This window comes from Aptenodytes patagonicus, chromosome 4 (assembly GCF_965638725.1).
Source record: "Aptenodytes patagonicus chromosome 4, bAptPat1.pri.cur, whole genome shotgun sequence".
Lineage (NCBI taxonomy): Eukaryota > Metazoa > Chordata > Aves > Sphenisciformes > Spheniscidae > Aptenodytes > Aptenodytes patagonicus.
Genome location: NC_134952.1, coordinates 18,900,824 through 18,928,364, shown reverse-complemented (window position 1 = coordinate 18,928,364; position 27,541 = coordinate 18,900,824). Strand labels below are relative to the sequence as shown.

The 27,541-nt window shown below is 34.9% G+C and overlaps 1 protein-coding gene across 5 annotated transcripts in view; it reads right to left on the bottom strand.

Annotated features, from left to right (window-relative positions):
* SLIT2 (slit guidance ligand 2) overlaps positions 1–27,541 on the bottom strand; it is a 275,349-nt gene that overhangs the window by 22,496 nt on the left and 225,312 nt on the right. For 4 of the 5 annotated variants that reach the window (XM_076336013.1, XM_076336015.1, XM_076336016.1 and 1 more), the window contains exons 21-29: positions 26,992–27,060; positions 24,467–24,538; positions 24,169–24,240; positions 22,716–22,787; positions 20,040–20,203; positions 14,191–14,315; positions 13,960–14,057; positions 12,410–12,549; positions 8,313–8,339 (exon numbers count right to left, since the gene is read on the bottom strand). In XM_076336013.1, coding sequence (XP_076192128.1) covers positions 8,313–8,339; positions 12,410–12,549; positions 13,960–14,057; positions 14,191–14,315; positions 20,040–20,203; positions 22,716–22,787; positions 24,169–24,240; positions 24,467–24,538; positions 26,992–27,060 — 839 coding nt within the window. The remainder of the gene's footprint in view (positions 1–8,312; positions 8,340–12,409; positions 12,550–13,959; positions 14,058–14,190; positions 14,316–20,039; positions 20,204–22,715; positions 22,788–24,168; positions 24,241–24,466; positions 24,539–26,991; positions 27,061–27,541) is intronic. The other variant, XM_076336014.1, reaches the window with a different exon arrangement.

The window sequence follows — 27,541 nt, the reverse complement described above, 5'->3', positions numbered from 1 at the left end:
ACTGAAAAATGCATACTTCATGATATAATAATAAATACTACCTTTATAATAAATACTAATAAATAAATAAATATTAATAAATAAGTAATAGCAATAAATACTAATCTTTCTGATATGTCCTTTATGGAAAAAAAATTAGTTCAATGTCAATCATGTATCCATAGATATAAATGATAATTTTATGAAAAAATATTTTTTCTTTTACAATATTTATCTAGCTCTGCTGTACAGGAAAACACTAGTGATTGAATTTCTTCTCACCAGGACAAACAAGCCATCAATATGCTTTTCTCTTATTTATTTCTAAGCTCATTACACACAGAAATACCCAGATTTGCACTATAAGTAACCTATTACCCGAAAAAAACCCTGTTAGTATCACTGCATGTCATACAATTCTAATTAACCCAAAATGAAAACTTGCTTTCTACTTTTTCTTAAATATGATTCTCCAATTTTTGCATTTGTTAATGTTCCATAATTATCTATAACCTGTTCTGTGAAAAGAAAAGAAAAAAAAAAAATCTGTGTCAAATGTCTACCCTTCCCTGCTGCTAGAGGCCTAACAGTGGATCTAATTTCCAACATGGGCTGTATAATCTATAAAATATTTTAATATGATTAAAATATTATTTCATTTGTAACTTTATGACAAGGAAATGCTTACAGGTATATAAACAGATCAACGATGTCTTGTTCCTGGACTAACTCATCAGAAGATACCATGAATAGTGCACTCGCGAAGTTTATCACTGGTTTGTAAGACAGATATACTTATTCCAGCATCCATACGAAGAATATATGCATAATCAACAGGTGTAAACCCTGTGCCTGCTGAATTTAGGGACTCACAGGTCTATCAGGCCCTAAAACTATGGAAGGAGTAGGGTTGCCCCTTGTCATTTGTCAAGTAATAAAAGATGAGCTAGTGAGCAAAGAGAAGTAGAACTGTACACCAAAATGAGGAAGAAAAGAGCAGAAGATAGCGGTGGATGAGCAGATACTTTCACTGCTCAAGCTGAGCTTTCCTTCAAAGAGGCACAATATTTGGCATCCCTCAGTTTTAGTTATCTGCGTGTGGTAGTGGCCCGCAGCGTAGTTAGCTGAAGAATCAGTACCTGCTGGAGATTAAAATAGCATATAACGGCTTCACCTCTTTCCTGTAACTGTTAACACAGTACTGAGGATAAGGACAGCACCACCATGAATACAGTATGGGGAAAGAAGGACAGACCATTTAGGGACACAATTCGGGTAGAATCAGGAACAGGTAGATTGGAAAAAGGGAGAAAGGTATAGGATAACAACATTGGAATGGAGATTTTGGAGAGAGTATATGAATGAAGATGTCTTCCAGAATACACACGCATGTGTGTGCACGTGTATCAGCTCATCAGCTACTACTGTCATTAAGCAATAAGGTTTCTGACATTTTACACTGCTCCTTGCCAAGTGCCTAGTACCACACAGAAGCTGCCTTCTTGCTTACACGGGCTTCTCTGGAAGCAACAGTAGATGGTTAAAAGTCTATTTGTCTTTTTTTTTTACAGGTTCAACTGATCGTCCAGAGAAATTTGTCCTTTCCACAACAAGTGTGCTTACACACTAGTGTTTAAAACTGCGTATCGTGAATATGAATACTGAATACGCAGGACCTGAGACATTATTTCCAGGACTTACCTCTTAGGGTATATAAAACTTATTTCAAATGATGGACAAATAAACAAAAACTTAGAAGAGTTGAGGAACAGTCTACATTAAAGCAAGGACAGAGAAAAAGGCAAAACTGAACCAGAGCCAAAGATGGTTATGCTGGATAAAAACACATCTGAAACATGTATGCTGTGATAACACATTGGACCTTTACAACTTCAAAAATGAGAGGAGAAGCCAAAACCACCTAGACAAGTACTTTGCAGCCATCCTAAAGATCCAGACTGGTTCTACACAAAGATTTAAAAAAAAAAAATTAAAAATTGACAGCACATTACCAGTTTGCAAGTAGTGCATTTTCCCTACAAAACCAAATAAAGCTTTGAGTTAACACAAGAAAATGGCCTTCAAGCACAGGCGTCCTCAGGAAAACTGTCAGTAACAATGTGACTTAGTCAATATACGTAGGAAACTGAATGAAGATCAAATGCAGGCCACTGAAGATGACTAATACAAAGGATTTTAATTCTATCCTCAAAGCCTCTTCAGACTCTCAATGGTCTTAGTCTGGAAATGTGCAACTGTTGTGACTAGGTCAGTGCAAAAAGAATCCTGAAATACCAGGGATTCTTTGCATCCCACGATATATCAAACAAAAACCAGACCCCTTTCTCTTTTCAAAGGGTTTTGTTCAAACAAAGACATATCTGAGAGGAAGTAATTCTTCACATAGCATTTAGTAAATTTGCAGAACTTGATGTAATAGCTGAAATCCGTTTAAAGGCCAGCAACATTTAAGAGTGATATATAAATACGGGAACAGAGAATTCAGATTTTCAGGAACTTGGAGTAGAGTAAGCAAAAATCACTGTTTTTTTAACCTAGTCTATACACATTCCTATGGCTTAGAAATGTATATATGTGCCTATGTATATGTGTATATATGCATATATATACACACACACCCCCATACAAATATCTTATTATGGCATATATTCTATATTAAATTACATGCAGAACTGCAAAATATATGACACCCCAATTACAAATAATAAAAATATGGCTGTTCAGTGCTTACAAGACTTGGACAAAAACACCTCTAAACATTCCCAAGATTATTAATTCTAACAGTATATCAGAGACTTTCTGAAAGTGACATATTGATCCTATCTTTCAAACAGGGCTGGAGGTTTGCTGTCTCTAGTTAGAATCATAGTAAAAGTTCAGTGGAAAAAACCCAAAATACCTAGAAAAACGCAAATTAGGACTGGCATAATGGGAACATGCAATCTCACCATTGCTGTCAACTTTACTGAACTGGCATTGATTTTGCTACAGGATAATATTTGGGCTATGGCTTAGATTATTATTGGCACAGACCTCTGAAATTTCTTGTGTGGCAAACAGCTTTATTGAGTAGTGTCTAAGCCTGTCCATTTTTTTAAACCCCTCTCCCCCATCCAGGTACTTATAAAATACATGATTTCTTAGTTAGAGTACACTGCATTTTAGTAGTCATAGGTTGATGGCCCTAATATCTTCTGAACTACACTGAAAGCTGAATCACCTCATGAAAAGCTCAGGGGCACTTGAAAAGTCTTAATTCCCAAGTCATAGCTGTGAATCCTGCATAGAGACTGAGGGTCACACTGGAAGTTTAAGTTTGAAACAGGCTTACAGTTTTGAAAAATGTCCACTTCAAATCGTAAGATCAATGTTACGCTACCAGGCCTACTGCAGCCAAATGGCTTGCAAACATTGTCAGGTATTTTTGATATTATGATCAGACTTTGATCTGAGTACTCTGTAGAAAAGTGCACAGACTGAAAAAGAAGAGAAACAGTGATTCAAAAACCCACTTGTCTTTAAAAGACAGGACTTTTTGTGCTGTGACAGCATAAAAGGAAGGAAAGTTTCCCTTTGCATTTGCAAATTGTATGCACTGTGAAGTAAGTCAGAATCATGTCACCGGAGGGAGCCTTCAATTAAACAGTCCATTAGCAACTAGCCTAGGGAAGGAAACAGCAATCGAGGAAAGGACATGGTAAACATGGTGGTCCATGTAGTGAAATAATAATGTAAAAAACCCTATGAACAAAAAAGTCAGTTTTACATAAAGTACAAACTTCCATTATAAACAAAGAGTAGAATTCATGACAGACTTGCACACAGGATCAGTAAAAAGAAAAACAAGAAAAATTCAAGATGGAATCCAAAATACGTACATCTGATACTGAATTTCTGAATGAAAATATAAATACTAGAAGAACAAACCAACATAACCCAAGTGCAAGGTCTTCAGTTATACTGTTAACAGATTTATATTCTGAATGGAGCGTTCCCATAACCAAAATACAACTGTTTGCAAAAAAGTTAATAGAAACGGTAAATAAAAATATGTGACATGGTGTCTGAACTGCTGAAGAATAGTTTCCTAGTAAAGCAACACCTCTTTTAGCGTACTGAATAACCAATGTGTTATTCAGAATTTAACTAAGACACGGTGAAGGGGAGAAAGTAATTTTGTTGAAATGAAAAGATAGTGATGAAAGCGAAACACTCATTGAAGGAAATACCAGATTTACCAAGGTAGGCTCCGTGGCTGTACTGGAAGGAAATGTTAGAGAACTCCCTGATTTGGGAAGCATAATACAATGTTTTAAAAACCATACTTCAAAATAATGAAAAAAAATTGTGAAACAAATGTCTCTATTCCAGGAAGCTTGACACCAATGTGTGTGTACATACTTTTATTCATCTAATAATATTGTAACTGAGGCTTCTGTAAGAGCTTGGCTAAGTAATTATGTTTTTAAAAGATGGGAACATTTCTGTATGTAGGAAAATAAGCAACAGACTAGTTTGTTTAAAAATAAGCAGTGGATAAAGTGTCGAAAATCCTACGAAAAGCTTCCAAAGTTTAATTAGAACCAGCAGTAACTCTTTTCATAAGACATCTTGCTTAATTAATCTAGGGAGTCTGCATTCTGGTATGGAGTAGCGCTGCAACCAGCCAAACTCTGCGTGGTCTGCACAGTCCAAATGAACACAACCCTCCAAGGTCAAGACTGGAATATTTACTGAGTTTTTGCCAGTACATGTAGAGGATGATGCAGACTTAAACAGTCAGACAACACTATTAAATACTGATGATGAATTGTGTGTAATCCTTGATTAACTAACCAAAGTTACAAGATTGCTAGGTTCACAGGTCAGTTTGTATTTCCTCTGTGTATGTTAACTCACTTTTATGACTTGATGAGAGTATAAATCATAGAAAAACTTAACTCTGGATTTTCCAATATATAAAGACACGTAGTACAACAAATAATGAGGAACAATGCTATGAGGTGAAAAAGGATTTACATCGTTATTTTGAATAATTGGGCAATAAATTAAAAATACAGTCAAATAAAGCAATGTCAGCCACTATATTTATGAATGAAGAGGAGAGCTCTAACACAAATGGACATGGGCTTCTGAATATAATAGCACATTGCTAATTACAGGCAAGCTTACTGAAGAAACAATCTTAAAATCACTAGTGTATTAGCAAAGCTGAGTATGATATTAGAATAAAAACTAGAGACAGAATGCAAAAGAAAGGTCAGTTTTAATTATCAAAATTAGGTTTTTGGTAGAAGACTTACTCTCTATTCCAAAGCTAAAATAACAAATATATATTACAGAGTTACTGATAATTGCTAGAATAGCAGGATTTTATACATGTACATATATGTCCATTCCAGCTTCTGAGCTTGGTTGTGATATATTGTGAGTCAACTTCTAGAGTATTTATGTTTTATCAATTAGGTATTATTATCTGAGTCTTTGACTGGAGGTCTCCATCTCATTACTTCTGACTCAAATAGCCAATAGAGTGTAGGAGTGGTTGGAAAATGACAGTGCCATTTAACAAACTATATACAGAAAAGTGCTGCATTTTTATGAAGTCTTGAGTTTGATGAACAGTAGACAACATAAATTATTTAAAGTCTTGAGCCTGTTATTCAGAAAAGACAAATACAAATATCTACTATATAAGGGACAAAGTTGCTTACAATTAAAAAAAGTTCACAGTCACAGTAGGATGTGAAACAAATCTGAACATTTTGTTGGAATGTAATTTTAAAGTCAAATTCTAGATCTGATTCATTGCTGGACTGTTCCTATCTTTCACCATTGCTTAAGCCTGTTCATCTATGCACGATGCTTGTGGATCTCAGTGTAATATGGGGCTTATTTAGTCTAACATTTCTAGTTGTTTTATATATGCTGTTCGGCAACAACAAAGAACTAGTAACTTTAAGGCAGGTAAGCTTTAAGACAATTAAGGAAAAGGAACGGATGGATAATAGACCAGAATCAGTAATGGCAGTGATCAAACTAGTAGCAGGTAGCTCAGCTTGCCAAGGATATAATGTGTATTCCCCCTTTAGGAAAAAGCAGTAAAATTACTTTAATACTCCAGCTTTTAATATAGAATAGTCATTTGAAGTGTATTAAGCTAGATGAAACAGAAAATTTTACAATGAGTGATGAAAAGCAAAAGTAGCAAAGGTATCTCTTTATTCTAAGAAGCTATAACACTTATGTGTAGTTCTTACAAGAATGAGGATTGTGATCCTGATTTAATGAAATAATTGAACTTTTTATCAAGTTTGATATGACATGATTTGATTACTTGCATGCTTAAATTTTAGGCAGGTACTTACTTGATTACCAAGGGAATTGAAAGTAGTAACTCAACTCCTTTATTGTAGTAGCAAGAAGGCCATGTAATGAAGTTTTGAAATGTATAAAAATATATATAGCTGTGTCTAGAGCTTGCCTAAACTGAGATGATTACTCAAAATTATCCCTTTTTTTTTTTCCTACTACTGTCACAATTCAGAAGATGTCTGGCATGATAAAACTGACTGATCCTCCAAGCAACATATAGACCATTAATAACTTTCATGTTCAGCTGGCAAGCTAATACAAGTATGTATCACATACACATCTGCTTAATTTTGGTGCTGAACTTAGTTCACATCCCCTGGGTGTTTGATAATTCGTTTGTGAGAAATTTGTTCTTGATATAATCAGTAATTTTAATATGTTATAGTTCACACTTGTGTAATACATTTACAGTGACTACGGTTCTGTTTAGGATTCATTGCCTTTCTACCTTTAATCACATTTAAAGACATTTAAACTATCAGCAAGACTAATTATACACAGGTAACAGCTGCTTCAACTTGAAATGGAGACTTGAGTCTCTTCATAGTAGCATCTACCCTTTACATGCCATTTGAAAAGCTATTTTTCATGAACATAGAAATTTAGTTTTTCTTTTAATTTCCGGAAGTAAATCCTAAAATTCTGTAATTTACACTACTGGAAATCAGTGACAAAGCAAAATTTTATCCATGAATCACAGATGTTAAACTAGTTATTGTAATCTGCATTTTTTTTTTCCACTTTTTCTAGTTTTTCTAGGGAGAAGTACTCTTTTATAAAACCAACCAGTTTCATACTGGGATAGTAACAGAACAATGTAGAAAAAATAACTTAGGAAGTGACAAGGGGAAAGAAAAACAGGAGGCTATCTTTGCTGTCCACATAAGTAATAATAAAATGCAAATATGGCAACATATCTAAATGGAATACAGATTTAAGCATGGAACACCTGTGGATGGAATCACTTTCTGGAAATGTCTTGTTCTCTCCATCAGTTACAGAGAGAATTTAGGCTCTGAGTTTAAGTTGTAAGAATTACTCATCAGACGTCTAAATTAATCAACATAGATGGTATAATTACAGCCTTGCTCAACATGCTATTTCATGGATAATGAAAATATTTTTATTACTAGTGAAATATTATATTGCTGTATAGACTGCACAATATGTTTATCAAATTAATGGCAAATACACTACAAGATGATTCATTTGCTTTTAAAACTAAGTATGTAACTTCATAAATATGTCGTCATGATTATGTTAGCTCTCAGATTGTATAGATGATCAGATTGTTCAGAGGATGGTTTATCTCTGTTAATGAGATAGGTGTTAGGCAGAAACTTAAAAACAACAACCCAGGAATACCCAAAGTTAGTGTCATAAATCCCTCCACTATTACCCTTCTTGTACCATAGCCTCAGCTTAATGTTGTCATTTCAGATTCTCTAGATATTTACAGCAAAAAAAGGCCACAGAAATGATGAGCAAGATTGCCATTTTATACTCCAGCATATTTTCTAGTACCATAATCTAACAAAGAAATTAAAGCAAAACAGTGCTATAAAACAGAGAATACATTAGAACAGGATCAAGGTATGTCTTTAAGGTGATGAGAATAAAGACTTCAGAAGACCACCATGTAAACTTTTTTGTTAGTCCTATCAGTGGCTGCACAGATTTTTAATACATCTGAAAAAAAGACAATGAAGGTAGTATTAAAGTACTCCTGCATGGCGATCTGCATTTTCCACAACATTCTTCTGACATGTATTCACAGCAAGAGCCAAGTGCCTAGTTTGAGGATTTGCAGTGAGCTTTCTAAATTATATCTATATACAATTTATTTGATCATTTTTAAGAACTGAAATCCATGCACCTTTAAGGAAAGGAAAGTGAGAAACCAAAGTAAGTGAAAATAGGCTTAAAAGACAACTGACCTTTTTCCACTTCATTCAGATTAGCAGCTTGCAGTGACAAAGACAGAAGAGACAAGAGACTTTTTACATTGTAATACAACAGCATAGCACATTAAGCTAATGCACAACTATAGCAGCAGAGAGGTTGATATAGCAAAATGAAGCAAGCTTCAGAGTCTCACCTACAGCAGAGCAAAACAAACAGAAAAGGTAAGAAGTGCATGCCGCTGGTGGCATAAGAAAGGTTTTACTTCTGGATCAATTAGATCTGTGATCTAATGACTGATGATAATGAGCAAGAGAAATGATCATCTGTAATCTACAGAATGTACATAAAATGACCTGAAGTTTACTAGACTGAGGTTAAAATAAAGGAGATGATAATGTTAAGAGAATAGCAAGGTTAAAGAGTGCAGGACATAGTGAGATATTTTAAATGTTTTATTTCTCAAAGTTTCATCAGACACTCTGAGCGTCCGCTGATTCCATTTGCTTACTGTTGTTTCAGAGTTAGAGTCTGTGATCTTAAGAAAGCTCATAGTATAGTGCAAATACCATTCTTTGTCTTTCCACCTGTAACTGTGGAGGTAATTGTAAAACTTCATTGAGGCAGAGAAAAATGGATTCCTGATTCTTAAGCAACAAAATAATAAGCTTTTTTGTTTGTTTTTAAATCAACACTGCGTACGTGAGAAGTGTCAATTTTCAAGGGATTGCTAGAAAAGTCAAAAAGTGACTGGTTTTGCACTGCAACATTCTTTATAATATTTTTCGTAGTTTTTGTATGCATTTTCAGAGTTAATTTGAGATCCTAACAAGCCTTCCACATGAAAATAAAACTTTAAAGAAGAGTGATTTACATTTCATACCATCAGGTTTCAGCTGACTTCTTCCTTATACTGTGCTACTGAAATGTAAAGCATATTTGCAGATAACCATTCACCCAGAAAAATATTCTGGGCTGGTGCACTTCCACATTCAGTACATATATGCTGTGACATCGTGAACACAGACAATTTGAAGTATTGCCAACAGAATTAAAAGAGAACAGGACAAGCCTACAGTGGTATTTTCCTGGTATGTATACTGTCCCAATCTCCAGCAACTTACAGCTCAGGGACTTTTTGAGCTAGAGATAAGTATCTTTGAATTTAAAAATCTTTTTACCTAATGAATATATAGCCTGTTTTCCTGATCGTTAACCTACTTTTGCCCAGCTAGTACATGAATTCATTTAGTGATAAATACCTTTCATAAAAAAACACATTAGCAATTTGCATATCTGGTTTTAACCTGTTAGAACAGATACCAAAACCCAAATGTTTACAAAGTTCCTCATGAAAATCACTGTATTCATACTGGACAGGGATTCTGCAACTTATCTTTCAAATCAGGCTATAGGCCAGAGAAAAAAAATCCTATAAATAATTTGGTACCTCATACACACTGTAAGATTACTTTATATTCTGAACACTACCATTTCTAGATCCTGATGTGTCCAGACTACTGTCAGTCTAATTCTTAACACTGAAGGTTACTTAATTATTATGCAAGATCAAAGATGACAGATGTGAAGACCCCTCGACTAGCTCAATGTTTTATATTTTCTCTTTACAATTAATCTCAAAAATGACTTAGGATCTCACACATTATGTCCTACCCTCAGATGCTCTGTAAGAAGGATAGTATATTGTAGAATTCTGTACTGTATCCTGTGGAATGAAAAACCTGAACTTTTGCTACAATTTTTGCCCAACTTAGCTATAATATGAGTTGAGGCTCTGGTGTTGTATGTTTAAAAAAATACATGTCTTTGTTTTTGGTAAGGTGTTGAAAAAATCTGATGAGATACTGTAAATTCTCAACATTTTTTAAAAACCAGAACAGCTCAACTTACTGATTACAAGTAGATTGTTTTGATTTATTTTAGAGCTGGTGAGAAGATTCTCACCTGCTCACATGACCTACTGACTTCAGTAGCGATTATGAGTAGGCATTGCATCTGTAAAAGCAAATCTCTTTTTCTGAAAGAATTACAGTTAGCAAACAAAACCACTTTCCATGTAAACTCACAGTATTTTCCTTTTAGAATCATGCACAATTATGAATCAAATTAAAAAATACACTTTCTTGTAGTTTGACTGAAGAAGCACAACTGCAATACAAACATCAAAAATGTTACCGATGTTTATGCTCTCCTTTTTGCTCTAACCATACAGATTTATAGAGAAATCCTACAATTGCTGTTTCAATTGTAAATGTAAAATGTACATTTCAACTACAATACTACAGAAATGCAACAGGCACACTTAATCGAAGTTTTAGGCTAGCACATATAAACAAACCTTTGTATCCACTCCATGGATATTTAATACAAAACAGTCCTTCCCATGGCATACTGTGAATACAGCAAGCTATTGACTCGAGCAGTTAAATGCATCTAGAGCAACGTGGAAAATGAAGAAATGAACAACACAGGTAAAAACACCTGCAAAGCTGCAGAGGAGGAACGTACGTGCAAATGAATTGTCTACTATCTAATAGATACATGAAACCTCTTAGCATGAAGCCACTTAACAGGAATACTGGACTGATGTGACTTTGGTTTGCTTTCTTCCAGCCTACACAGTAGAATATCTGATCACATTTTTAAAGGAGATAGCAGTTGATCCCAGGGGAGCTGAAGCTTGACTCGCATATAGCTGAAATATAGTTATAGGAGAAATAGCAAACACCTGTCTCTACTTATTGATGCTGTTACCTATTATTTGTTTCTAAGGCTTGGATTGTCAATTGCTTTTAGGTACTAAGGTATCAGTACTTGGCAAAACAGTATTTTGTCTAAGCAGATTATGTCTGTTCTTCCAGATGCGGACCATCCACTTATTAAATGCCTTATTCTGGCTACTTATACTTTTAACCTGTATTGCTGTAGGTTTGTAGCTTATGCTATATGGGGAAATTTCTACCAAACATTTACCCAGCATAAATACTGGATGAATACATATATTAGATTATGAAATTGTATTTCTTATACCTGTGTTCTATCATCTTAACTCACTGTGGGTTTCCAAGATTTAAATATTGACTTTAAATTTGAATACCCTAAAACATCTGAGCAATCCAATAGGTTGTAGAACTGATGATGGAAATAGCTTGGATTAAAAAGGAGTTAGCTATGTTTTCAATAAATTAAATTAATTCAGGAGTTCACCTCTCCTCCCAGTTTTCCAGAGCTCAAATTTAGTGCTCCCTGAGGATAGTGAAAAACTCATTGGACAGAGGCAATAGGATTGATTAAGGTAAAGATACAGGATGACTGAGTAGAGTTAATTCCCAAGTTATGGTGGATTTTACATTTCTTTTTTATGCATTTCAAATCATAGTTTTGTGAATTCAAGCTCTGTGTTCTCCTAGTGGTCAACTAGCTGGCAGAAAATAGATCTGTCTAGTTAGAAAAACTATAAAACAGATCAATGTAAACAATAGATCCTACTTCTTGTTCTCCAGTGTTGCTGTTCTAACTACCCTCCGCTCCCACAGAGATGATTACAGCAAGCAAGAGACCCTCTGTCTCAATAAGAGGGGAATGCTTTGGCCTGACTGCAACTGATAGAAACAAATAATTAGACACTTTCTAATGATTTTTGCTTTTTTTTTTTGTGCTAGAACAGAAAGCATCACACTCTGCATTAATATTTCTAATGGAGGGCAGGACAGCATCCAGGGATGCCAAATTCAATTCCCTACTGGCACAGACAGATCCTTGTCTGCCCTGTTAGTAGTATGAGTTATACAGGATAAAAGCAGAGTATTTTTCAGATTTCTACAGCTACGGAGGTTCTTCATTGGGGTGTCTGGGTTAGGTAAACAGTAGGGAGGGACACATTTTGAATGATCTTTTAAATATCAAAATGCTGTAATTTCAAAACTAACAAAAGAATTAATGAGTGGGCATTAAGTCGACTTTTGACTACAAAACATATAGGAGAGAAATACGGAGGGAAACCTGGCTTTAAGTCAATTGTAGAGTAACTACTAATTCACCTACAAACTGAAAAAAATTACTGTTCTGCTAGGAATTCTTGAATTACCTGTACTTTCTCTTATACTCCTACCTGTATATTCAGGTGGACAAAGGCAAGTATAGTTATTAATTCCATCCACGCAAGTAGAATTATTCTCACAATCATTGTCTTCACAGTCATCAACATTTACTTCACAGTTTTCACCTTCAAATCCATCTGCACAAGTGCACCTGTAATACAGAAAACAAAACTAACCGCATGGACATTTTAGCTGGGGATACCAGACAAGAAGTTCTATAATTAAGAGGTACAATAATTCATAATCACTATCCCATAAAGGAACATGGTTGATATAATGTAAAACACCATGTAATAAATGCTTATGTATTTTAAATTACAGAAAAAAGGCTTCTAAATTTGTGCCTTAATATTTAGTTTAAGGAGCTTCTTAAATTAAATCACTGAACATTCCTTTTGAAAAGCGTGCTACCTTTATATTATAAGATTAGATTATATTTCTTATGGAAAGTGATCCTTTTTTTTTAAACACATGGAAAAGACTGTGGAATCAGGGATTAGTATGTAATAGTAGTACTCCACTATCATTCAGTTAAATGCACCAATATAAAGCTCTGTTTAACGTTCCATGCACAATACATGCATTGATATATAAAAACAAAGCCTGTATAAATTCTTCAAAGCAGTAATTTTTTTTGCTTTTACATATGTTTATACAAAACAAATACATCAAAATAGATAGTATATGTGAAAGATCACTCAAACATGACTACACATACATTTTCCTGTAATATGCAGTATGTATAATTTCTGTGGCTTTGATTATAAGATTGCTTTGATTTTCAAAATATGTAGCGTTTAAACAAATAAATGAAAAAGGTCAAATTCTGAGACATGACTGTCACTTTAAATTCTAGAGGCATAGTATTAAGATGTATACGCTTAATTTTTAACGGAAAACTATTTAATCTTTGGACAGAATCTGGATTAAAAAATAAGAATAATGTCATAATGAGTTGCAGGATAATGAATTGTATCTTTTTGAAGTGTCATTTCTAACAAGCTTGAGGTGTAGATTATTAAATGACTAATAAGTTCACATAAGAATGCTAATGAACTTTATTTCATAATTCATGAAGTACATCTGGAGTAATTGTACTGTGCGATTAAATAACTCAAGATTAAAAATGCTCACAGCATGTTTATCTGCTGGCATAGTGAGTTTCAAATGAATCATTAATTTTCTGTTTCACTGGGATTTACATTTTATCATTTACATGCTGTCTGTTGAAGTAATACACATGACAACAGATGAATTGTGAGATTTTTTCAGCAGGGATCTAGCTAGCTATTAATTAGCATAATGGAGTCAATACTATGTTGTCTTGACCTGATATGCCTTAACTAATCACAATCATTTGTTATTGTTTTTAACAGTTTCAAAGCTTTAGAAGCTTTCCAAGGACGGCAACATGTTCTGAAAACTTCACAAGCACTGAAAATCTGCCTTTGTGGTGCACTTACCAGCAAACACAGAGAACCCAAAGATTAACACCAAAATTATTTCAGCATATAAAACTCAGTAGTTTTCCATCCTGTTATTACAATTAAGAACAACCTACCAGAAACCATCTTTTTCTCCTTCTTTCAAATGACAAGTTCCGCCATGGTGGCACGGGTTACTAATGCAAGCATGAATGGGAATATCACAGTCTTGACCCTATGCAGGGAACAACAGTTATAATTAAAGAAGAAAATACAGACAGTAGTGGAAGGGAGCCAAATAAAACTTAAAGGTTGTTAAGGAGAAGCTTCCACTGCAGTAAGCTTTTTCCTCTTCATTCAGTACCTACCTTGAAACCATATGGGCAAGTACATCTATAGAAGTCAACTGGATCATTGGTGCAGGTTCCATCATTTTTACATGGATTTGATAAACAGGGGTTACACTTAGCAAGAATATTAACATCCACAGGCCCTTAAAAATACAAATTTGATAGTCAGAAACAATCAACTATTAATTTATATTTGACAGGATATATCTGCCATGTTGCTTTAAATTTTAAAATGAAATTTGTATTTTAGACTTTGTGGTGTTTCTCTATGAATGGAATGCTGGACTGTCCTTAATTCTTGTGACATGACCAAATAAATTTGGAGTTGGATTTTTTGGTTTAATTATCACTTTTTTTTAAAAAAAGAAGCTGACCCCAAAGTTATTCCCATATCCCTATTCTCTGAAATCTGTACAGTTTTGATCCATGATAATTACCTCCCGTTTGTATTGACAAAATGAAGATACAATTTCAGCTTTTGACTCTTTAGGGGGTAAAAATTGCCTATGAGAAAAAGGGTTATCACAGTTTGCAATCCCGCCTTTGATGGTGTTTCTGAGAACGCTATTTTTAATGTATTTTTGTTTTAATTTATTTTTTATCTGCAGGATCACAGAGATGGCAAAATGAACTGGTAAAATTACCTGTAAATTGGCTGAACATCTGTGAGCTGTAATGTAAATTGCATTGTCCAAGCTATCTCATCGTAAATAGCTCTGTATTGCGCCTTGCTCCCTTATGGAGTCAGCCACAGTTCTGTGCATTACTGCATTAGCTGAGCCCACAAATAATGCAAACTGTACCATGAATCTACGTGCAAGTGAGTGCTGCAAACCATGCTTGCAGTCTAGTTTCTTATATTAATGATTATAACGACAGAATTCAGAAATGAATATTGACAAAATCTTAAGTTTCAGAAACCAGACTTAGAGCTTTGGCCTACATAAATCTTATCCCTATTATATAAATATTTTTTAGATACTTATTTATTTTTCTGTTGTTTTACAATTTTAATACAGCCTTTTCATGGTGAATTTTCAAGTTAGGAACCATCAATTTTTTTTTTTTTTTTTTTACAACAACCAAAGAAATCACTGGTTATTTGTTAAAAATTAGAAATCACCTGTGTATAAATAATTTTCATACATTTTCATACACTTTGTGATAGACAAAAGATTGATTACTGTAAGAGAAAACAGGGGTGACTTGGCCAAATGCCTATTAAGAGAATGAACATACATTCTCTACTGTCTCCAGCTCTATTGCTTGATGACATTACTGCCTCCAGCTTGATTTCAGATTTCACCTATGAAAAAAACCTTTAGTTATCCACAGGTGATTTGTACATTTTAAGGAATAACCAGGGATTTCTTCTAACTAGACACAAAACCCAAACTCCTGAGACCTACTGATGGAACCACCTGATTGCTTCGTAACAGGTTTTACTCAAAATGAGCCAGACTGCAAAGTCTTCCAAGCTAACAGGGCAATTTTACTGACATATGGTTTGTTTGGGGTTTTTTTAAGCTTAGACTTCTTAACGTTCTTTGCTTATTTTTCTTTGCAAAATTAATCTCGGATAAGTCACTGTAACGGAGCTGGCATGGAAGGAAGCCATATAAGGATTCCATATAAGCCATGTAAGTCATCCATATAAGGATTCAGTAGGGGGTGTTAGACAGGGAGAGGTCGACTTTTTTTTAAAAAAAAAAAATTAAATCTGCACTTGCTGGTATCCTTCTGTGTCACAGCTTGCAAGCAAATCCAAAGAGATGAACACGGTAATCTGTGACAAGATGCTTATTGCCAAAGCCACAATCTATATGGATCATTGACTATTCTTGTCTTCATTACCTTATTTTGAAAGAGAAATCTATACCTGATTAAAATTTCTGTTAGACCAGGAAACAGCAGAGGTAGCAGAGTTGAAACAAACACCACAGAATTAACATCTAGAAAGTCCTGCCTGTGTACTCCAGACTATTGCTGATTATTGCTGGAGTACATTAAGAGGTTCTGTGAAAAAAATAAGGCACATACTAAAAAAAAAAATATTGTAACACTGTGCTGTAGCCTGGAAGTCTATGCTTCCTTGCCTCAACTATTTGTTCTGAACATCATATCCTCTTTTCTACTTCTTATGCAATAAAATGCTAATTATTTGGCAAGAATTAAAAAACATTCAGTAACTAAGGTTATTTTACTAAACGGATTAGCAATCTAAATTTCACTTCTGAAACAGAGCCAGAAAATGGGAACGTAAGTCTCAACAAGATAGTAAACAACACTGTATCTGATTTTGTGCAGTGTTTATTTCAAGCTATTATATATGTAGTATCCAATAAAAAATAACATTTAGATTTATCATTCTTCAGTTGTAAGATCAAAAAATGGAAGTGTTTCAGATATTTTTACTGAAGTCTAATGGAAAGGCAGTTCTGGAACCTATTTTCATTTGCACTATACCGTTCCTTTCCTCTTTCTGCTTGTATGTGTTAAAAGCTTTGTATATGAAAGAATTGGGTTCATAACCTATTGCTTAGTTTTTCACATTGTAGATATATATATTCTTGAATAAGCCCTAACTGGAAAAAAGTCCTTAAAATAAAAGAAAAAATAAGCAGTATTCTTTTGTAAACAGTGAAAAACTAATCATATTTTATTGACAAACATACACACACACATAGCTATCTAATATTTTTGAAGAAAAACATGACACAAACCCTCTCAAAATCAGCTTCTAGAGAAAGCTGTTGCAAGAAAAACATTAAGCGCTCACTTTTTATAACTCAGGAATTCCTATTCTCTCCTGCATATGGCCTCAAAATCAGTATCTACACTGAGTCACTTATACTAAAACTGCTAATGAAATCACCGATTTTAGTACAATGCAGTGGAAACAATCATCTTAGATAATTTTCAGACCTCAAACCCAGGCTTTTAAAATAAGAAAACTGTTCATACAATATGTTAAATGATATATCATGAAGAGTCAGCTGTAAATTCATCAAAGGGGAAGACAAACAGTAAACATGCGTGTCTTAGGAAAGAAGTCTGCTTGAGGTACACAAAAGGAAGGTCAGAAGGTCTGAAGGTCCGTTCTTAACCAGATCACCCATTCCAGATCTACTTATAACCTTACCTGGTATCAGAAAACCACAAGGCCCTGGAATCTCTAGAAGCAGGGCATGGATGATAAAGAGGTAAAAGTAAAAGATTGAGAATCTGTTAGAGGCCATATAAAAAATAAAAAACACCCATAAATCTAGAAAAACTACTGAAAGAAGAAAATACTAAGGGATGATTCCTGGAGTAAAAGAATTCATAAAATTAGACTAAGGTACAGTGATTTTATGGAGCTTTTAAACTGAGATGACTTCATTTTAAAATGCTCAGTTTCACTGGGAACTATTCATTATGCAAGTCAAATTCAAGCACCCATTTCACTTTCAATTGAATCCAGAGATACTGATAAGAGGGAATTACATACTACTCTTTTCCTGTAAATATATACACAATAGCAGACCATCAACAGATATATTCGAAAACAGCCTAAATATATCTCACTTACAGCCTAAAATTTTGGTTCTAATAGGAATATAGCATCTTCCTAATTTCTATTCAGCAGTTCATTTTTAAGCAAAAGATAAAATTACTTATCTTTGAGTAACAGACACATGGTGTCTTACAGGGCCATCATGTCATTGAAAAGCCGCTAATTTGCAATCTGTAATGATGAGCATCTTCATAAGACAGTGGCAGGAAAACTATTTTCTCTCAAAGGTATCCATAATACCAGATCTCCACTCTTGGAAGTGAAACAAATACAGTTCTTACCCTGCATAATAATATAAAGGATACTTTCTGATGGGCAAGAGGGAGTAAGATATACTTTCTGGATTGTCTGACAGAAACATAACAACAATTGTAGGCGGGGTGATACAATTTTTAAAACTGACAGAGCTGGAAAATAACCAAACAAGTCCTTCATGTCCCTGCAAATATACTTTCATTTATATCATAGAACAGAATCATTAAGGTTGGAAAAGACCTCTAAGATCATCGAGTCCAACCGTCGACCCAACACCACCATGCCCACTAAACCATGTCCCTAAGTGCCTCATCTACACGTCTTTTAAATACCTCCAGGGATGGGGACTCCACCACTTCCCTGGGCAGCCTCTTCCAATGTTTAACCACTTTTTCAGTAAAGACATTTTTCCTCACGTCCAATCTAAACCTCCCCTGGCACAACTTGAGGCCATTTCCTCTCGTCCTATCGCTAGTTACTTGGGAGAAGAGACCGACACCCACCTCGCTACAACCTCCTTTCAGGGAGTTGTAGAGAGCGATGAGGTCTCCCCTCAGCCTCCTTTTCTCCAGGCTAAACAAGCCCAGTTCCCTCAGCTGCTCCTCATAAGAGGAGCGGCTCATATCCTTACAACAGTGTGTAATAAGAGCATATCTGCAATAACGTTCAGTGGATGCTTGTAGAGAAAATGATCAGACTGGCCAGCAAATGTCCTATCTAAAATCAGTCTAAGGGACTTTGCAACAGATGAGTGTCGTATGCAGTGAACACTGGCATGACCTTAGAGACGTACTGTTGAAAAATTGCAAGAAAGATTTGGAGGGAGAGACAATTCATTGGCATCATGCACAACAAAATGGGTTCCCGTCGTTTTTGTTTAGAAAAAAAGTTTTTTGACAGAAAGCCTAAGGAGAGAAGACTAAATAGGATGAACATGCAGTAAAGAACAGCTTTGGATGAGACAAACTCCAACAAAGTCCCATCACTTTTTTAAGGAAGAAATTACAAAGAGATTAAGCTCACCTTTGAAGATACAGTAACAGATGAATAAGTCAAAATAGCTTGAAGATTACATAGACTGTGAGAATAAATTACTTCTGCAAGACTTAAGATCCTGTTTATCCGATGCCTCAGAAATAACTATAAGCTTAGTAATGGCTTACAAGTATAAGCGCACATAAATTTTGTTGGGCTTTTTTTTCCATTTGGGGATTTCAATGTTTCTAAATCAGGACCATGAAAAATGAAGCTACAGCAGTTTTCTGTGTTTTCAAAATATTTAAGAAGGGAGAAATGGATGGAATAGAGGAAGATTAAACAGTAAAACAAACCAAGTTCTCTCTCACATATGAGTAAAAAAGGTACTTTTCTAACCAAAAAATAGTAAGGTTCAGAAAAAGAACTTAGGAATTAAGAGATAATAATGTAAGTTATGATATAAATGCCAGCAACATTGGTACCAACATGGAGACAAATACTCCTGGTCCAAACCCTGAGAAACCTCCCCATATAACAACATTTTAGAATGAGACCTCTATAGAGATAATCACATCCCTTTATCTACTTTTTTTTTTTTTAATGCTTTCTTCTGAAATATCAGAGAAAGCATTCTGGACATATTGATGCAATTTCGTACCACTGAGATAATGCAGACTGCAAGGATTATGGATGTATTTACAGTTTTTACTGTAAACAGTCTGAAGGAAAAGGACATTCTTTGGCTAAGGGAAGCGTAGATGTTTAAATTCTAGTTCATGAGTGAGACAGTAGCAAGTACCTATGTACATCCATGTACTGAGGAATACTGTACTGCAAGTCCAAAGACTTTTTTTCTCCATCTACTGTTTGAAAAGAAATAGGCACTGAAGTCTTTAAAATAAATACAGTTCCTGAATGGAACCAATGGCTACATCCCTCAGTATAAGGAGGAATGATGACAAGGCTGAGTGAAGATGCTATAATAAATGTATTTAGAGCATACAGGACTCTTATTTCGCAGCTCAACTATTTGTAAAAATTCAATACTGACACTTTGAAGAGAAAAAAACAACAGTACCTTGGCAAGTAAATTTTTTAGAAGGAGTTGTGAGAAGAAGTTTATCTGCCATTTCTCCAGGACCAGCACAACGTGCAATACCAGGTTCTTTGTATTCTGATTTTACCCAGTCAGATAGCCACTGCATGTTACAATCACAATAAAGAGGATTTGCTCCAATAGCCCTATGGAAAACAGACAAACAAAAAGGGAATAAAGTTTTAAATGGGTGCTTTTAAAAAGAGAACCCAGAAAACAGGTTGGCAAAAAACCCTTCAAACCACAAACCTGCCCTCCCTCCACCAAATTGACCCTAAGAGCATGAAGTGTCTGGATTTGGGTTCTAAATCAAGAAGTGACAGTTTCAGCAGTAAACTTGGTCCAGAAACCTAGCTATTCTTAGCTGCATTATGTGTGAACTTTGGAGAGCTAATACTAACTAGCTCTGTTTCACCGTTGATATGTAATGGCCAAGATCAGCTGCATCAGCAGAATGAAACTGATACTGGGAAATTAAGTTAGCAAGAATAAAGTATTTCTTCCGAAGCAGCCAAGGCAACCCCACAGAGTTCCACCCTGATATTTTTCCTTTTCAGTTTATGACTCCCAGGCTGGTACAAATCATCTGTTTCTAAGCTTCCAAATTTGATTTAATTATTTCCTCTTTGGAGCTCTCCCACTGAACTCACAGCTATGTGCAGAATTCTGTAAGAGGTCTCTGCTGCGTAAGTAAATAAAACTACATTATCCTAGCTTTGTGGTAGTTACATAAGAATTGCCCTGTTATGAAAGCAAATCCATTTCTTTAAATAAATCTGATTTTTTTTAAATTAAAAAACAATTTAGCTAGAGCTTTTCAGAAGTAATTTCTGTAAAGGCTTTTTAAGTGTCTATTTTCTCTGCTAGAAACTATAAATACTCTTAAAACTCTGAGAACAATGATATGTTGTGTAGTTAATTTGGAGGATAGCAGCAGTGTGCTATTCAATAAAGGTGTACTCATATTCCTTTTAAGAAATACAATAATCATAGAACTTTCAACAGATAATCTTGCACACACTGTCAAATGGCAATATTAGAACATCCTCCTTCTCCAGATGCTTCAGTACTTTTTTTCAGATTGTTCCACAACTTTGGATCAGTGGGTCTCCTAGAGATACAAGAAAACCTTTGGCAAGCAAAGGCGGTAGAAACTACCACTGCTGAAACACTTTTTTTCTGCCAGACTGAGCAGGAAGCCCTCTCGTAATTATCACTACATACTTCCAGCTGAACACAAGAAATGATACATACTTGTTCAGTCAGGCTTAAGTCAGAGCAGTAACAAAGATCAGACCTAGTGATAGGGAACTTCCCATGCAAGGAGAAATACCTAGAATTTGTCCACTCCATATTTGCAAGAGTGAATGTCAGCCTGAACTGCGATAACGCAATTGCTCTGCTAAAATCAGAATGTTAGCAAGGATAACTGGTAGCCATTAAGAAAAGAGTAACAGCAACAACAATCAAATCTATGTAAGTTTTACTGATATTTCATTCAGATAAACTAGTTTAATAGTAGCATTTGAATGAATAATCAATGACTTAAAGCTTAATCAGTATCATCACATTTCTGAGAAATGGCAAATTAAATGTAAATGTCCAATACTGAACTAGAAGCAGATAGTTAAGTTTTTAACAATGGCAGCTGTTCAGAAACATAAAAACCAGACATCTAAAGGCACTAGTCAACTTACCCCTCAATTGCAAGCAAAGATTTAATAACCATCCATAAACACAACAAGGTTTACAGATAGGTACCTTGTTCTAATCTAGGTTCCCATTGAAAATTAAAACCAGGAAAAGTATTGCCTCAAATGATGTTCGGAAATCAGATGCCATGTATTTAATGTCAACTTAACAGACACCGACACAGAACCATAGAATGATTTAGGGCACTCCAGAGGTCACCTAGTCTCACCCTGCACAAAGCAGGGCTCACTTCAGTCAGAGCAGGGTTGCTCAGGGCTGTGTCCAGCTGAGCTCTGAAAATCTCCAGGGATGGAGATTCTTCTGCTTCTTTGGCCAACCTGTTCCAAAGCTGAACCATCCTCACAGTGAAGAATTTTTCATTATGTTCAATCAAACTTCCCTTGCTGCAGCTTGTGACTGTTGACTCTTATTCTTCACTGTGCACCTCTGAGAAAAATCTGTCTCCATCATTGCTGTAATCCCCTTAGAGGCTTAAAGACTATTACGTCTCTCCTTGGCATCTCCTTCTTCAGGCTAAATAAGCCCAGTTCCTTTAGACTCTCTTCACAGCTCATATGATCCAGACACCTCCCCACCTTGCTTGCCCCTATCCTGGATTTGCTCTGGTTCATACACATGTGCTTTGTAGTGGAGAAACTGAACACATATTCCAGATGTGGCCTTAGGAGGGCAAGCAGAAGGGAGCGACTGCTATCTTCAATCACCTGGCTGCTTGCTTTCTAATTCAGCCCAGAGCGTCTTTAGCCTTCATTGCCATAAGAGCACATGGCGGACATGTTCAATTTGCTGCCCACCAGGAGGCCCATGATTTTTCTGCTGAGCTGCTAGCTCTCTGGCCAGTCCCCAGCCTGTACTGATGCAATGAGCTCTGCATTTTGTCTTTGTTCAACTATATGAAATTTGCTAAACCTAACATAAAAATACAGTTATCATCTGAATACTCACAGGTGTGATAATGCTGAAAGATCACTAAAAGCTCCTTCAGGAACAACAGAAATGTCATTTCCATGTAAAGACCTTAAAAAGAAAATAAACAGAATAATATATATGCATAAAAATCAGCAGGTTAACTTTGCAAATTTCATCTTCGGTAAACAGTTTTCAGCTTTTCACATTTTTTTCTTCCAGTTCCTCAGTGTTTCCAGCTGTTTGGTTTTTTTTAAGCTCTAACTGGCAGCCTACTTGACACTTGGTTTTTTTCATCCTGAATTTTCATAAGAAATGTTAATAATATGATTTTTTCTAAATTGAAAGAGTAAAGGTCAGTAAAAGTAGGCACACTTCTGCAAAGTATTGATTGGATTTAGGGATAGCAGGAGAGTTATTATTTCTGACTTTTTCAGCAATTCCCTGAAATTTCCATTAATTATGTTCATACTTTTTTTCAATCTTTCATGGATTCATCGAAGATACAGGCATTGACTGTTCATTAATATAAGTATTAAGGTTGCTGCCCTAATTTGATAGTAAAGTTAAAGAACTAAAGTCCTTATTAAGCATCAATACCAGGACTAGTGTTCTCTCTCCTGTAGCAAACTACAAAAATATCTCTCCTTTTCTATAAATTCATTCAGTTACATGTATAGCTAACACATATAGAATTATGGTTCTTGAAATTATCCATATTCATATAAAATAGTTGACGTTATGTGAGCACACTTAAATAATGCCATACTTGAGACATTTAATCCAACTAAGCTATTAAATGGTTATAAACTACCCAAATGGAGGCAAAAATTGCACGTTCTGCTGGGCACTTTTGAGAAAGAATTTTTGCAGCTTTGTGGTTGTTTTTTTTCTTAGTGACAAACTGAAGCTGTAAACTAGACTGACTGTTCTTTATTTTCCTTTGTCCCTTTTTGTGCCCTTTCAACCATGTTTTTCCTAGTGGTAAAATGGAAAGTTTTCTTGGAACCAAAAAGTAATTTTATTGATTTTCAATAGTAAACCATGTTGTAAAAGTTTTGGAAATAATCCTGTATTAAAAGAAACAACAAAGAAATAAATTTATTGTTGGAATAAAAATATTCAAAATTCAACTGCAAAACCCCCTCATATATACTGAGGAATTTATGCATATGGCATTTTTGTTAGACTTTAATGCTTATCACAAGGAAGAACATAACACAAAAAAGAAATACAGCCAAGATTAAAAAGCAGAAAAGAAAAAAGTGCATGTCTGTATATACAATGTTGTCCAGGGTCATATAACGTCTTGTGCAGCATTTTGAGAGTATACTTCCCCATGATGAAGCCACGTAGATTTTTAAGGATATGTAATTATCACTTCTCAAATTCTTGATAGGTTTTAAACCCTAGTAACTTCCTACAGATTTGCTATCTGTTGTACACAAATAAAAATTCTGGAAAATAGCAATGGTTAAAAAATAATACTTACAACAACCTGAGTGATTTCAACCCATCAAAAGTCCGTGCAGGGATACACCTCAGGCGGTTGTAACTAAGAATTCTGAAAATATATAAAATACTTTCAGCAAGTATATCAGCCATTCAGTAAACAATGCAGAGCATGACCAAAACACTAGCTTTTGCACACATAGCTAGTTAGGAAACAAGTTATTTTACAGCCTCCACAACAAGCAAGCTTTAATATCAACTAAATGCCCTTTCTCTCCAAGACAAAAAAAACCCACTGTAATGCTTCCAAAGAGTCACTGTTACATGTTTAAACTTACAAGGTGAGCAGCTGAGTCATGTTGCTGAAGCTCTGATTAGAAAGAGTGCTGATTCTGTTGTTACTTAAATCTCTATAAAAAATAAATTCAGAAATTCAGACCTTAAAATGACTGCCCCAGTCCTGAAACACTGTAAGTTAAACTGACAGACACATTAGTAGTAGTAGTAGTATCATCATTGGTATCAACATTTAAAGCAGCACATATTTTTATTTTCACATGCCATATACAAGCCCAGCAGGTGTTTAGCTTGATCAATGAAAAGCATTTTCATTTTAACACAGATGAAAAAGCAGCGCAATGCATTCTTATACAACAGCAATGTCCATCATGCTACTGAGTTAATAATGCAATCCTGCATGAACCCAACTACAGAAATTAAAGTAATGTTTTAAAAGTGGAAATCATTCTAGTCATGTCCCTAATATCACCTGAGTAAATATCACCTAATACTCTACTTAACACTTATATGCTGAAGACATCAAAGCCCAGAGCTATTATGATAAAGAACACTATCTAACTTTATAGAGAAAGCCTTAACATCTTTCCTGTTGTTCAATATTCTAATGAATAAAATCTTAAGCATAAGTATGATGGAAGCTGCAGTAGTATGATGGTAGCTTCAAAGATAGTAGGTTCAAAGAAGCTTTGAAGAAGCTGTATTAAATGTGAATACTGCTTGTTCTTTATTTTCATATTGTGCTTTAGTTTTCATTTTATTTTGACTATTTCACTATTGTTTACTGTATTTTGTGGTGAAATACAGCATTTGTTTCTGAGGGGAACCTTGATATTTTAACTTGAGTACTGTTGAATAGCTGTGCAATATATGTATTTCTGCCCTTGCAATTTCATGAAAGCATGTAAGACAATTGACTCATCATAATAAACATATTAGGCAAGTATAACAGAGCAATCTATTCAAAAGAGAAAGAAAAAGTTAGAAATAAACAATTTTCCTTGTTAATCTGGAACTCAGGAGGCTCGTATGTAATTCCTTGTTTGGCCACAGAACTATGCATAGTGTTTTGGTTTTCCAACCACAGCTGAGGAACATTCTCAACTTCGTAACAGCAGTATGAGGATATATTCAGAAGAGATTACAATAACGTGCCCCACAGGTCTGATAAATAGAGACTGTTAATACTCATCTTATTTGCATTTTATTTACTGTTCATCTATAATTTATTGTATTACATTTGTCTGCTAAATTGTTTGTGTGTATTTTCTGATTAGGGGGTAAAGTTATATCATTTCTGTCTGTGTTTGTCAAAAAATAGACCATGAGTACCTAACCTCTGTGATGAAAGCCTTGTCACTATGACTCTAACCTCATCTCTAGACATATATCCAGTCTCCACTGATACTGCTGCTGCACACAGTCCAATCTACACGCTTGCTTCTTGTACTGAGGTTCCAAAGTTTGTATTTTCTGTGTGCTGCAAGTTAGATCTTGTATAACCTCCCTAAACAATCCACAAAGATTTCCTATATGTTCTACGCTGTATACATTTGAGAATATTGCAAGGGTTTTTTCCTGATGTTATTTGCAAAATACAAAAAGTTTTGGAAACATGTTTTTTCTAAATTTGTGACCGTGACCACTTTTGTCTAGCATGAGGTAAATAAAGGAAATCAAGTTCTTGTTTTTGAATGCCAAACCATTTTCAACTTTTGCAGCAAAGCTCTAAACCCAGTCAAAAAGAAATTTAAGGGATTTTGTTACTCCCCTCCACTTTTTATTCTGATTATAATGAAACCACAAACTGCTTTCAGAATGTTACACAGTTCAACCTCAGCTGGTATAAATTTTTGTAGTCCTAACAAAGGCCATGGAATTACAGCCATTTACATCGAGAGTCTTCCTGTTTCTCTCACTGTACTCTTACAAGGTACTGAAATCATATTCAAATAATTCATGAAGTAGAGGTAATAAATTTTAGAGCAGCCAGTGATTTGCCTCAAATCACAGAATGAGTCAGCAATACAGTTGGGAGTAAGGCATTCTAGTCAAGCTCTCTTCTTGAGTCATTAAACCATATATTGTGGGAGAAACAGAAGAGGTTACACTCAAGTGTTACAACAGCTGTTATGTGCTATTCCTACGTGAAGCATACCACGGAGTGAAACATATCACAGAATGTTTCTTTTGTAACTGAAATGATTCTAGTGCCTTTACGGAGCTGCGTAACAAAATGCTGCATTACCCTAACACATTTTGTAAGGTCTTACATCTCTCTTCAGGTTAACTATAATTTCTGCTTATTTACTTTGTGATGTAATCACTGGAATGAAATACCCCTGTTTATAAAATGTGACCGAGTATATTATATGTAGGATGTGATAAGTAGAATAAAATATCCTCCATTTCATAAATGTGGTTGGGTATTACATTTGCTAAAAGATATGATACATTTTATGTTTTTTTTCTCTTATAACTAAAGCCAGGTATAACGGAGTAGGCTTTTTTCTTTTGGTTTGTTTTTTTTCATTCCAATAGAGAATGTTGTTCTAAAACTACTTACATAAGTGTTAAATGCTTGTAGTTGGAAAGCTCTTTTGGAACAAGGGTAAACTGATTTCCATCCAAATAACTAAAATAGAAAAATAAAACATGGAGCATTATTTTTTTCATTAAAACAGTAGCATCTTCATCCACTAATCTTAGAATGCAACAGTAAAGTTAATAACAAATGAATACATAGTATTTCCGTTTTATAAGAAACCTTGCTTACAAATTTTGGTGTTTAGGGACACAACTGAGGACCAGTAGCCTAAGATCCAAATGCTATTATATGAGATATTATGAATATTATAAAGTAACAGTAATAACAACCAACTCTTACATAGTACTTTCTATTATTTCGTAAAGACTTTGCAAAACAGGTGACAAATAAATCTAACTTCTGCAAGTCACATTAAGTGTGGATTTTGAGCTATCGTAAATAGAAACAGACCTCGACATTGCAGAAGTAGTCCTTAACAGTAGAAACAGCAAGGGCTGGTCTCAGCTCTAACAGCATTTGTCATGCCTGCAGTTCAGGTCACCTACCTTAATTTCTCCCTGTATATCTC